This window comes from Elephas maximus, chromosome 26, assembly GCF_024166365.1.
Source record: "Elephas maximus indicus isolate mEleMax1 chromosome 26, mEleMax1 primary haplotype, whole genome shotgun sequence".
In the NCBI taxonomy this organism is placed as follows: domain Eukaryota; kingdom Metazoa; phylum Chordata; class Mammalia; order Proboscidea; family Elephantidae; genus Elephas; species Elephas maximus.
The window spans coordinates 19,106,165-19,119,928 of record NC_064844.1 but is presented as its reverse complement, the minus strand read 5'-3'; the positions used below and the strand labels follow the sequence as shown (position 1 = coordinate 19,119,928).

Sequence of the window (13,764 nt, the reverse complement as noted above, 5' to 3'; positions counted from 1 at the left end):
GATAACGCAGGATCATCTCATATCAAAATTCTACACTTAATCCCAGCTATAAAGATCCTTTTTCCAAATAAGCTCATATTCACAGGTTCCAGGGATTTGACATGGATACCTTTAGGAGGGGCCATTTTTCAGCCAGCCACGCCCTCCTTAATCAAGTGATCAAACTTTTCATCATGAGTAATGGGAGAAGCTGACATCATGTACCTCCTGACGTAATACCCTGACAAGAACACCACATCACCTATGCAATACTCCTGCCAAAATTGCATAACCTGAACCAAGTCACACGGAAACAATCAGACAAACCCAAACTGAGAGACAGTCTTCAAAATGTCAATGTCATTAAAGACAAAGGCAGGCTAAGAAACCATTCCAGATCAAAGGAGGCTACGTGGGCATGGCAACAAAATGCAACCTGGATGCTGCATTGGATCATGAAAAAAATGTATTTTTTGCCATAAAGGGCCACTTATTGGGATAACTGGCAACATTTGAATATGAATTGTCTATTAGGTAACATTAAATTTGATCGTTGTGCTGTGGTTACGTAATTCACAAGAGAGAGAGAAAGCAAACGTGCAAAATACTAACAGCTGATGGATCTAGGTAGAGGGTGTACAGCTGTACTTCGCTGTTGGGCTAAGCTTTTTGCAAAATAAAAAGTTGCAAAACTTTTTTTCCTCGAATGAAGCAAGCCTGTATTTACAGCAACCAATTTCTCCCTCCCCCAAGCTAAAAACTTACACTTTGCCTAAAAATGTACACTATAAAGAAACCCGACTGCAGTGGAAAGCACTCTGGCCCTCTGTCCATTCTGTCAGAAAGAGCAACTGAACAGGATATTTTCCTCTCTGACCACAGTCACAAAGCCTGAGCAAAACAAGAAATCCACGTTGAAACACACACACACACACACACACACTCATGTATGGGGATAAAAAGAATCATTTCTTGCCAAAAAGGAAGAAAAAAAAAAACAAGTAAAAGCGGAAAATTAAATGTTCACCCCCTTGGGTACCCCACAGAAGGAAAAACAAAGCACCGTTATTATATCGGAATGCCTGGAAATGACAGCCTCACATTGTCTTCCTGAAACCAGATCGAGGCTTATGAAACAGATAGCATATTAGGAAAACCACATATTAACCGCAGAGACTCACTGGGGAATGCTACATATAACAGACTATTATTATTTTAATTTTTAAAACTTAACTTACAGAGCAGATTGGGCGCTATCTTAAAACAGCAGCAAACACATGAGAGCAAGAATTCTTTCCACAAGAAGTACAGTCCATGAAAACTATCGTTTAGAGTTGGCAAATAATGGTTATTGAAAACAGTTTCTCTCCTTTATATCCCTCACTGGCAAATTTAATAATGCCCAAATGAGAATTACATACAGAGGATAAAACCTCTCCTAAGAATCTAAAGAAAAGACAATAAAACTGAAACACCAGGGAAAGGAGAATACTGAAAAATTACATGTCTTCAAAGACAAAAGAATACTCTTATCAAACATTATTGAAAACTTACCTTCTTCGACAGGAAAAACTTCAGCTATTGAGCCTAAAATGGTTAAGGCTGAAAATCTAGTTGGATAGGAAGACCCAGGAAATAACGCTTCAAAAAGACTGCTGCAAATTGATGACATGAAATTCTGAAAAAAAAAAAAAAAATTACAGTAAGTATAATAGAGTTAACTCACAAGAGCTTACCTTCAAAGTATCACCTTTAAGAGTGGGTTTTGGTTTTTTTTTAATAAGACAGCAAAGACTGTTTTTTAACAACACTAGTTGCTTACTTCCCTTGATAACTCAGCTTGGCACCTTGACTGTGAGCTATGCCGTGACTTTCCTGAACCCCATCTTTGTAAGGTGAACAAGAAAGAAAATTCCTATCATAGTCCAGACAATTCCTATCATAGTCCAGACATATTTTCAGTGAAAGCTAGCCCTGTCAGCCCTAGCTCATGCCAAGGCTCTAAGAATACTGATTTTCCTCACCAGAGTTTAAGCTAATCTCCACTCAGGCAGCAAAGGCATAGACACTTTTTAAAGTTTTAAAATGACCAAAGAAGTATCCAATATACACTGCATGATAAATTTGGCTTTAATGACATAATTCCTACAAAGATCCAACTATTCCACTGTCTGCTACCTGCTCCTTTAGAACTTCTGCTCTACCATACTGCTTATACAAAGGATTATAAAATGAAAACTTTTAATGAAATGTAATTTAGAGGGCAGATTAAAAAAAAGCATATACTACAGACAGCCCCAGTCCCACCTGACTCTGGATGGGGTCCTTGCATCCAGACCTCTGGGCAATGACAAGCAACCTAGGTGATTTACCCTTTGGTCCCTTTCAAGTCCTAACATGCAAACTAGGTGATTTACCCTTTGGTCCCTCTCAAGTCCTGAGAGTTTATGAGTTTATTAATCTATTGGGTTTCAAAGTAATGGTGTAATTATTGGAAAACGTTCTAGTTAAACTGGCTTTAATTATAAAAATGAGTAAAAGAGCACCGATATTAAATCAAAGGGCAACAAGCTTATCCTTTAAGAATTATCCTATGCTAAAAAAAATGCTAACTGTATCGTTATTTACATTTTTAGACTATGCAGGCAATCCCTGGATTATGAATGAGTTCCATTCCTAAATCTGTCTTTAAGTCAAAGTTGTACTTATTTCAGAACAGTTAGGTAGGGTTCATGTCTAACATCAAACGCTTGTCTTGGTATACAGTATACCTTTTCATGCAGAAAAAAACATTAAAGAAACACTTCCAGATACACTAAAACATCTTTAACATAATACTGATAATAATAATGTTTTGATGCGCATCACAAAGTAGTGCCCATTTGTTATTACAAATCATTGTACGTACCTGGAATTTTTAATACAATGGGCTTTACAGGGATTGGTTCATAACTATGGTTTGTACGTAAGTCGGACACTGGTGACCCAGGGACTGCCTGTAGTTCTGTGACCACACTAGGGGCGGAGACCACAGTTTACACATTTGGATCCCTCATCCTGAGCACAGTGTCCCACCCACACAACACATTCAGTATATGTTCTGGTCACTTCTAACGGCTCCCTTGAGGCTTCCAAACGACGTGGCCTAGCCTTTAAAACTCTCTACTACCTGTTCCCAACTTGATTTTCTAGCCAGATTTCCCATGACTCAACACCTCCACTGCCCCAAGTATCTTATATCACTCACACCAGTGAATTCACCATTCCAAATTTTCCTTGCACTTTCTTACCTCTAAGCCTCCATTTAAACTGGTACTAGGAAAAAAATTATTTGGATTTTGGAGTAAACAGCAGATCTGGATTTGACTCCAGCCTCTACCCTCACTTACTAGCTAGTGACCTGGGGCAGGTTACTGAACTTGTTAAGCAAAGATAATGATGCCTACCTCCCAGCTTTGTTGTTAAATATTAAATGACAACGTGCATATAAAGCATTTTGTAAATTTAAAAGTACTCTAATTATTAATATTAGTCATTTAGGTCTGAAATAAGGAGCACAGGTGGCACAGTGGTTAAAGTGCTCAGCTGCTAACTGAAAAGTCGGTGGTTTAAACCCACCAGCGGCTCCATGGGAGAAAGCTGTGGCAGTCTGCTCCCAGAAAGATTTACTGCCTTGGAAACCCTATGGGGCAGTTCTAGACTGTCCTATAGGGTCGCTATGAGTTGGAATCAACTTGACAGCCATAGGTTAAGTATGAAATAAACTCCTTCACGAGACCAGAAAACATCATTTCCAATTAATCACCTCCTCTTCCCTCCCAGCACTTGGTGTGTCGATACGCACTGAGCCTACCACACTATGCATGGCACCACTGTTACAATGATGACAATGATGATACAATGCCAAGGCCGCAACCTCCAAAAACCAAAGGAGACTACAAATTGGGAGAAAATATCAAAAACTACTGATATCATAAAATTGACTCAGATCAAGACTCAAAGACTAATTTTCACAAAGTAGATAGTCACAAGCAAAACTGAGAAATCAGGGCAACACCTGCCCAAAAGTAAAGGCGAGAAGGCAGGAAGGGACAAGAAAACGGAACGAATGGACATGGGGAACCCAGGTGAAAAGGGAAAGGGGGAAGAGCACTGACACATTGCAAGGATTACAACCAATATCACAAAACAATTTGTGTATAAATTTTTGAATGAGAAACCAATTTGTGTTGTAAACTTCCACCTTAAGCACAGTAAAATTTTTTTTTAAACTGAGAAATTTATATATACAGTCACACACCACATAACGTTCGTTCAGGCAACCTCTGACCGTATGTACATCCACGGTCTCATAAGGTTACCCAGGCAGTCCCCGGGTTAGGAATGCCCAACTTACATATAAGCTGTAGTTATGAACCAACACCCAGAAAACCTATTATATTAAAAATTCAAGGTATATACAGTGGTTCATAACAGATCAAAACACTATTATTATCATTACTGTATTATTATGTTAAAGATGTTTTAGTGTATCTGGAAATGTTTCTATAACATTTTTTATGTGTAGAAAGGTACACTGTATACTATATACTAATACAAACATGTGGCTAGCTGACATTAGATACAATCCGTACCTAACTGTTCTGATTTACATACAAATTCAACTTAAAGACAGCCTTAGTAATGGAACTTGTTTGTAATCCAGGGACTGCCTTTATATATAATATGGTGTTCACACAACGTCCTATTTCACAGAACGGACCGTGGACATTAGGCAATGCGTGACTAAATTCAGAACCTGCATCCACAATATAGTTTTTGTGTTCTAAGTATCTAACTGAGATTTCATAAATTTCACCTTATCCCTTACAAAGATAAGCAGAAGAGATGTGTTTTCTTAAATCTAGCAATGATCAAAAAGAGGCCAAAAAACAACTGCCATTTTCAGAGTGACTTGTAGTTTATAAACCCTGGTGCTATAGTGGTTAAGAGCTACGGCCACTAACAAAAACGCTGGCAGTTCAAATCCACCAGGCACTCCTTGGAAAACCTATGCAGCAGTTCTGCTCTGTCCCATAGGGTCACTATGAGTCAGAATCAACTTGACGACAACAGGTACAGGTTTTATAGTTTAAAAAGAGCTATCTCTCTTGGTTCTCAAAAGCAACCTTCTGAAGGAGGTTGCTGTACAGTTGAGGAGTCCCATTAAGTTAGTCAATGAATAAGTGGCAGAACTGGGACCTAAACCTATGACGTTAAGTTCAGGTTGTGACTTTCTAATCTTCACAATGGGACTTTTCAAAGGTGAAGGAATATTCTTCTTTAGATGGTTTTTTACCTTTTAAGTACAAAATTGAAAACCAAGCCACCCATAGTAATGTTTAGAGTAGGCAATGAATATGTCATGGCTCGAATGTATCATTAATTTATTATACCTGTTTCCTTAAATGAGATAAAATAGATGAGCACCGTTCTCTATCTGGGCCTTGGGAGAAAACAAGGGTCTGCTTGTGAAAGGCTAGATTTGGGGTGGGATTCTTACCCAGTGAAAAACTTGTTCGGTTCTGATGGGTAGAAATGGAGGGGAAGGGTTGTCAGGATGAGCTCTGGTCTAGGCTGGAGCTGCTGTACCTGGGGTTCCGTCTAACCTATCAACACAGTGCTCTGAAACCCAGCCCTACTCTTCAAGCTCGCCCCGAAATGGGATAGACAAGAACCTTCAAAACTGGACCACGGACCAGGAGTCACTAACATTAAGCAACTGTAAGTCAATTAGTCTAAAGGAGAAGCAAGCTCAGACCCAGCAGTCTTCTAACATGGGATGACATAGGGGAGTTCAGGGCCAGGCAACCATCTTTTTTGTTTTAAAAGTACTAAATTCATCCAGCTCATAAGCTGTAAATTATTGAGATTAGCCCATTAAAGGCATTCTGTGACAGACCAGAAATCTACCTCTGGTTCCACAACCCCAGGCCACCACAAGAGAGGTACCAAAGCACCAGAAGGAATATGGAAAACCTAGGCTGCAGGAAAAAAGAACACTATTGACCAAGAGACTTCCATTTCTTTTCCTTTAATGTTTGTTTATAATTGTTTCAGGTTTCTTAAAGGTCTTTATGACTAAAAATACATCACCTACCTTGTACTGCTGTAAAGAAACAGAAGGGTGCTGGTTGGGTAATTCATTCTCTGGTTCATGTTTGGACATGCTTTGCTCCAATTTATACAGTACCTGAGAACTTTCCTGTATCCTACAAAACAACTTTTGAAAAAAAGAAAAATGAAGCGCATGTGAGCCACACTGAAATTAAAATGGTAGCCTAAAAGGCGACGGAAGTTTAAAACTTCAAGGAAGGAGGGCACTGGTTTTTAAACCCTTAATATTTTGCAGTGTTTCGTTTTGAGAGAATATTAACATTTATATATTTGAAACCAAAAACCAAGTACTACCGCAAACCAGAATATACAGTCATTACACCACACAATTTTCCTATTTCCTTGAAATTGGCATGAACCTGAAGATGATATACTCATCTCTATACCGATTCTTTACCCCATCAATGTGTTGCGTGATTAATTCAATTTGGACTATTCAATAATGACTGTTTCATGAGACGCTTAAAGAAACTAGAAAAATGCAAACGGGCTTCCTTCCTCCCGTTACCAAAATCTTTTTAAACCACCTTATGCCCCAAGAACTCCAGCACTAGATTTTTTCCTTTCAAAAAAAGAGCACGAGGTTCATTTACTTTGCCAGAATGGAAGGACTTTTCACACTGGATTTTAATCCCAAATTTAATCATTGTGAATTACAGAACCACAAGTCACAGAAGGGCCACAAGAAGAAACATGGTGGTCCAGTGCCACGGCCATTTCACTTTCCCAAAATCTGGGACTCTTTCAAAAAATTATTTTCAGAGCAGAATTCACGACTTTCCTAACGATTCAACAATCATTCCCATACTCCATGATGGGAACTTCTACCTTCTTAAGAAGAGAACAGATCTGTTGTCGCACTCCCGGGGACTGGTTGTTAAGATTGTACGTAATGAAGAACTGGATCAGCTCCATTTCTTCTGTGGAAACAATTTCTGTGCTTCGATTACTTTCACAAAGCAAGCCTAATGTATCTATCCGTACCTAAAATACAACAAGCAATAAAATGTTAACTTTCCAATGGAATAGGTGAAGTCTAAACCACTTGAAAAACTTAATTATTTACACAGGCTGCCAAGGTCGGGGGTGGGGATTAAACCTCAATTCACCTGCATATACACCAGAAAGGTTCCCTATTCCCAGAGATCCTGTGGTTATTTCCTATAAAATTATTTGATTAAATGTGAAAACTGGATATTGACAAAAGGCAACAATCTTCAAGATTCTTATTCCATGGTCATGCTCAACTTCATTCCTTTTTCTCTTTTTGTCTCAGCAACCCCTTTACGCAGGACCTCATCACTTCACCCTTGTATTACTACCGTGTACTTCTAAGTGGTCTCCTGGTTTCTAGGTGCTCCCACTCTGGTCCTTGCTAAAGACACAGTGCCTATGAAAAGACTAACGGACCACAACCACCACAACCTCCATCAGACTGAGCCCAGAACAACTAGATGGTGCTTGGTGCCTGGTTACCGCCATTGTCTACTCTGGTAGAAATCACAATAGAGGATCCTGGACAGAGTGGGAGAAAAATGTAGAACAAAATTCAGATTCACAAATAAAAACCAAGAGCAGGCTTGCTAGTCTGACAGAAACTGGAGAAGCCTCAAGGGTGCCCCCAGACACCCTTTTAAATGCAGTACTGAAGTCACTCCTAAGGTTCACCTTTCGGCGAAAAATTAAACAGGTCTATAACACACGTGAAGGATGTGCTTTATAGTTCAATCATGTGTATGAGACTAATGAGCACACCAGCTGAAAAGCAAAGATGAGAAAGCAGGAAAAGGACAGGAAAACTGGACGAATGGAAACAGGGAACCTGGGGTGGAAAAGGGGAGAGTGTTGACATGTCACAAAACAATTTGTGTATTGTCTAATGAGAAACCAATTGCTATGTAAACTTTCATCTAAATCACAATAAAAAAAAGAACAGTGCTATGCACAATGCAATGGCTTCTATATTGTACTGCTAAATGAATGAACGAATCAAGGTACTACTGAACATGTGAATTCCCAGGTATGTTTACTTACCTGGCAGTGCTGATGAATTAAGCCCTGCCTTATTCTCGCGCTGGACACAAGGCTTCCCCAGGTATCAGTGGCAGACTGGAGATGCCCGTGAGCTCTAGCTGTTCGCAGACATGCCATCAAAGCTCCCAGAGCCCCTCTGCTGTTACAAGACCCTAAAGACAGAAAAGATTGCTCTTGGTCAGGAACCACAACAACAAACACCGTCACTGTGCTATGCAATGGCTGCAACCACTTTCAGTAGCCATGTCTTCACGTTTCTAATGAACATTATATTTCAAGAAATAAAACTCACATTTTAAACTAAATTCTAACATGAATTCAAGTACGTATTAGAAAATAATCGTGACTTTAAATCATCTACTAGTTCTTACGCCAATCATTTCAAATAAGCATAATCCTTTTATTCCTAACTTAAAAACATCATAATTTATTTGTTTGTATCTTTACTTTTTCCTTGACACTCAGAAAATGAATCCAGAAAAACATCAGTGGAGAAATATTAAAACCAATAAAAAGACTAAAATGGCTTTCAGCCAGAAACAGAAGACACACCTCGGTGATAAAAGGCCAGCACTTCTCTGAAAACAAGCATTGAACCTCTCTGTATACTTCGGAGTTACTATTTCTAAATAGTAAAGAAGGTGAAAGGAGGATCTGGTGATTTCCTGTCCTGAGGAATAACAGTCTTTACCCAATGAGCCTGATGCTTTGACGGGCTAGGACATCAGCCACTACTATGGTGACGGGCGATATGGCTCCCAGAGCGCCTTCTTATAAAAATAAGACGACTTTACTTCAGAATAGGAACCCTGATGGCGCAGTGGTTAAAGCACTCAGCCGCTAACTGAAAGGTCAGTAGTCTGAACCCACAGGCCACTCTGCAGGAGAAAGATGTGGCAGTCCGCTTCTATAATGTTCACAGCCTTGGAAACCTTATGGGGCATTTCTACTCTGTCCTATAGGGTCACTATGTGTAGGAATTAACTGCAATGGGTTTTATTATTTTTATTTTACTTCAGAATGGACTTGCAAATCTTGAATTTTAGAAGACTTCTCAAAAAGCCAAGAACAACCACTGTTAAAAATTATAACTGGTGGCTCATTTTTGTCTATGGGAATCAAATCTTCCAGGTATCTCATGTTACTCTTTGAAATATGAAGGTTTTAATTATTTTCACTGGAAATATGTCTTCAAGTGGGCTACAGACTATCATACTCCTGCTTTGTTATACAGAATATGAAAATTTTAAGATTTCCAGGGATAAGTCAAGATCATTTTACACATTCATCACTGAATTGTGCTTTAACACAGTGATTCTTTCAAGATCACTGGGCTGCAAATGTAACATCTGCTCCGACACTAAATGACGAGACAGTGTTTCTCAAGGTCATGTCTCTAAATTGTGTTTTTCCCCTAGAGAGAAAAACTTGCTACTGTCACTTTGCCAGTCCTTGGCCTTGCCCAACGTGATTTTTAATTACTCTTTCAATCATCTGAAGGGGCAAATTATATAAAATGCACAAACTTTTACTCCAGTCTGACAACAAAATGTAACAAATAAGAACTTAGTAAAATGAATTAAAACCTAGTAATAAACTGGAATCACTGCTTAACTTATAGAAATTACTTCAGCTAAAAAACCCATTCCACTATGTATAGCAACAGTCGTTTCAATTTTGAATCTCCATCGTTAACATACTTATTTATAAAAGTGATAATATTTAAGCTTGAATATGGTCAACATCTACCCAAAACCAAACCTGTTGCTGTTGAGTCAATTCCAACTCACAGCAACCCTTGGACAGAGCAGAACTGGCCCAGAGGGTTTCCAAACAGTAGCTGGTAGATTTGAACCACCCACCGTTTGGTTAACAGCTGAGCTCTTAATCACTGCACCACCAGGGCTCCCAGCATTTACCTACATACCCACATTTAAGCATCATAAATAGAAATTACTGTAACAAAAATTCATTTTCTTACCAGTTTTAGCATCAGCAGAAGTCTGAAGAATCTTTACCATGTAGCTTAAGCTCTCAGGACTGCAATTTAATAATTTTGGCAAGTAATAATCAATCACATAAGATTTCTGATCTAGGTTTCCTTCACATAGTATAAAAAGTAGAGGAGAAATCCAAGTCTCATGCAACTGGTCAATCCAAGTACTGTCAACAGCCTGGGATTTCAAATGACTCTTATGATTTTTAAACATTGTTTCCAAGAGGTCACTTGCATAAGGAACCAATGGCTGCTCCCCCATCACTTCTAATATTTGAGATGGGATAGTTTTATCTACTGCCAAAATACGCTCGATTCCTATACACTCGACCAAACAACCGAGGCACGTGTACTTCCCTTTAACATGCCATTCCAATCGCAGAAGACTCTCAGTTAGTCCCCAAAAGAAAGGCTCAGTGGCCAAATCCGCCCCTTCCGCAGTGAGCTGGTGCATCCGGAGCAGGTTGCTGAAGATGACTTTGGTTTGGTGTCTCAGGGCATCCAATGGATGTTCCCAGTGGGTATAGACATATCCCAAAAGTCTCTCGACTATGCTGGAATTCCCATTCAGACTGTTCTTTAGGCTTGGAGAACTTGATTCGAGGACGTAGATGGCTGAATTGGTCCAAGAAGCCAAGATTCTAGACAGAAACATTTCTAGAGTTGATTCCTTGATCCTAAATAAGACAAAAAAAAAAAAGAGCCACATTATTGTAAACTAGTAAAAGAAATTCAATATTGTAATTATTTAGATTAAAAAAAAAAAAACTATAAAGAATAACCAGAAAATCCAACCATTGTAAAATTTACAGCAATAAAAAATTACATGGGAGGACAAAACAGATTTCAAATTTGCATAAGAACCTTTTCACCTTATCAAAGCTAGCCCAAAAAGGGGTACAAGAAAACTTTTGGGGGTGATGGAAATGTACATTATCATGATTATGAGGATGGTTTCACGCATGTTTTAAAACATAATGAGACAAAAGAACAAAAAGCAGGATCACAAACAGAGGTGTACAGACATGTTCATTGCAGCACTATTCTCAATAAGCAAAGAGTGGAAACAGCCTGAATGTCCACCAGCAGACGAATGGATAAACCAAACGTGGTACACATATTTGTTGTCAGGTGCTGTCCTGACTCATAGTGACCCCGTGTACAACAGAACGAAATACTGCCTGATCCTGCACCATGCTCAGAATCATTGCTAAGTTTGAGCCCACTGTTGCAGCCACTGTGTCAGTCCATCTCATTGAAGCTCTTCCTCTTTATCACTGACCCTCTACTTTACCAAGCATGATGTCCTTTTCCAGGGACTGGTCCCTCCTGATAACATGTCCAAAGTATGTGAGACGAAGTCTCGCTATCGTCCCTTATAAGAAGCATCCTGGCTGTACTTTTTCCAACACAGATCTGTTCATTCTTCTGCCAGTCCATGGTATATTTGATATTCTCTGATAATGAACTATTACTCATCCATAAAGAGAAATAAAGACTTTGTACATGCTACAACATGGATGAACCTTGAAAACATTATGCTTTGTGAAGTATCAGTCACAAAGGCACAAATATTGTAAGATTCCACTTACATGAAATATCTAGAATAGGTAAGTATACAGAGATTAAAGTTTATTAGTGGTTACCAGGGACAGGTGGGAGGGAGAGAGAAAGGAAGACACAATACTTAGGTGACACTGAGGAATGGTGACGGCTGAACGACACAATGAACATATTTAATGTGACTGAACCGTATGTGCGAAGGTTGCTGAAAAGGCAAGTGTTTTGTTACCTACGTATTTCCCACAATTAAAAAAAAAAACCCAGAATGAGGGTCCAGGGTTGGGGGAGGGGGGGTTAGGAAGAAATGAGGAGTGAGACTGCTAATGGGTATGAGGTCTCTTTTTGGGATGACAAAAATGTTGTAAAATTAATTGTGGTGATGGTTGCAGAACTCTGTGAGTAAAGACCACTGAATTTCACACTTTAAATGGGTGAATTGTACAGCATGTGAATTATATCTCAATAAAACTTATTAAAAACATAATAAAGAATAATTACAAAATTCTTTTAAAATATGCATGATTTTTAAACACTGAAACTAAACAACATGTAAAAATCTTATTTTAGAACACTGTAGTGTTCCTTCTTTATCCACATGCTCATTACTATCAAGCTGTATCTATGGTTGGACGTTTTAAATACAATGATCACTTTCAGCCAGTATGGCAAAAACACCAAAAATACAGAAAATACAGTCAAGTGAAGTCAGAAGACCTGGTTACAGTTCTGGTTCGGGTTCTTATTGGCAATACGCTCTCTGGTAAGCATTTACTTTTCTTAGCTTCACCTTACTCATTCCACAAAAGCCTTCCTATCCTATCTCTTAGAAGTGAGGATCAAACTAGATCTCCTATGCTGAAATTCCTCATAAGCTCTAAAAGCACTATATATAGAGAAATTTTTATAGTTTTTAAAAATGCCAGCATAGGGCCTGAATGTCAAAATTACTTTTAGAAATGTTCATTACAGGTTAATCTACACCAGCAATTCCTGTAACTCTCTCTCCCATCATCAGTTCATCTTCTCTTGTTCTTCTTTCACACCCACTTCAGTCCCTACACATATATCATTTTTTTTTAATTTTATTAACTTTTATTGAGCTTCAAGTGAACGTTTACAAATCAAGTCAGACTGTCACATATAAGTTTATATATACCTTACTCCGTACTCCCACTTGCTCTCCCCCTAATGAGTCAGCCCTTCCAGTCTCTCCTTTTGTAACAATTTTGCCAGCTTCCAACTCTCTCTATCCTCCCATCCCCCCTCCAGACAGGAGATGCCAACACAGTCTCAAGTGTCCACCTGATATAATTAGCTCACTCTTCATCAGCATCTCTCTCCTACCCACTGTCCAGTCCCTTTCATGTCTGATGAGTTGTCTTCGGGAATGGTTCCTGTCCTGTGCCAACAGAAGGTTTGGGGACCATGACCGCCAGGATTCCTCTAGTCTCAGTCAGACCATTAAGTATGGTCTTTTTATGAGAATTTGGGGTCTGCATCCCACTGATCTCCTGCTCCCTTAGGGGTTCTCTGTTGTGCTCCCTGTCAGGGCAGTCATCGGACCTACACACATATCATTTTTAATTTGGGATTTTTCCTGACCACCTTCCGTAGAATTACTAAATATGCCAGTTCAGTGGCCATCTTTGAAATGCTTCCAATTATGCCTTACAAGCAAAACAAAACTCAAAATAAAATGTGAGCCAGCATCATCAAAACTCACCGTGAACTCAAGGTGAAAAGAACATGTGCAGTATCCAAGAGCAGGGCCTCCCCACACGGGCCCATGCTCCCATTCTGCCAGTCCAACATGGCAAGCGTCCCCTGACACAGGAATAAGAGAGCTGACCCAGGGACCTCAGCACAACAGAGATTCCTGCAGCTGCTCATGAACCACTCGGGGATGCTGGCGCAGTCCACCGAACGAAGGAGCAAACTGCTAATCTGGGAACACAACAGAGTTCACACAAATAAATAAAGTCTCTAATACTTTAATTTAAGAATCCAAAAACCTCCTTCCCCTAAAACATTCCAGG

The 13,764-nt window shown here is 39.3% G+C and overlaps 1 protein-coding gene across 6 annotated transcripts in view; it reads right to left on the bottom strand.

Annotated features, from left to right (window-relative positions):
- Window positions 1-13,764, bottom strand: part of THADA (THADA armadillo repeat containing) — a 360,989-nt gene that overhangs the window by 331,394 nt on the left and 15,831 nt on the right. For all 6 annotated transcript variants that reach the window (XM_049870444.1, XM_049870443.1, XM_049870447.1 and 3 more), the window contains 6 exons: window positions 13,452-13,672; window positions 10,151-10,842; window positions 8,170-8,321; window positions 6,964-7,119; window positions 6,119-6,241; window positions 1,534-1,657 (listed from right to left, as the gene is read on the bottom strand). In XM_049870444.1, the coding sequence (XP_049726401.1) occupies window positions 1,534-1,657; window positions 6,119-6,241; window positions 6,964-7,119; window positions 8,170-8,321; window positions 10,151-10,842; window positions 13,452-13,672 (1,468 nt within the window). The remainder of the gene's footprint in view (window positions 1-1,533; window positions 1,658-6,118; window positions 6,242-6,963; window positions 7,120-8,169; window positions 8,322-10,150; window positions 10,843-13,451; window positions 13,673-13,764) is intronic.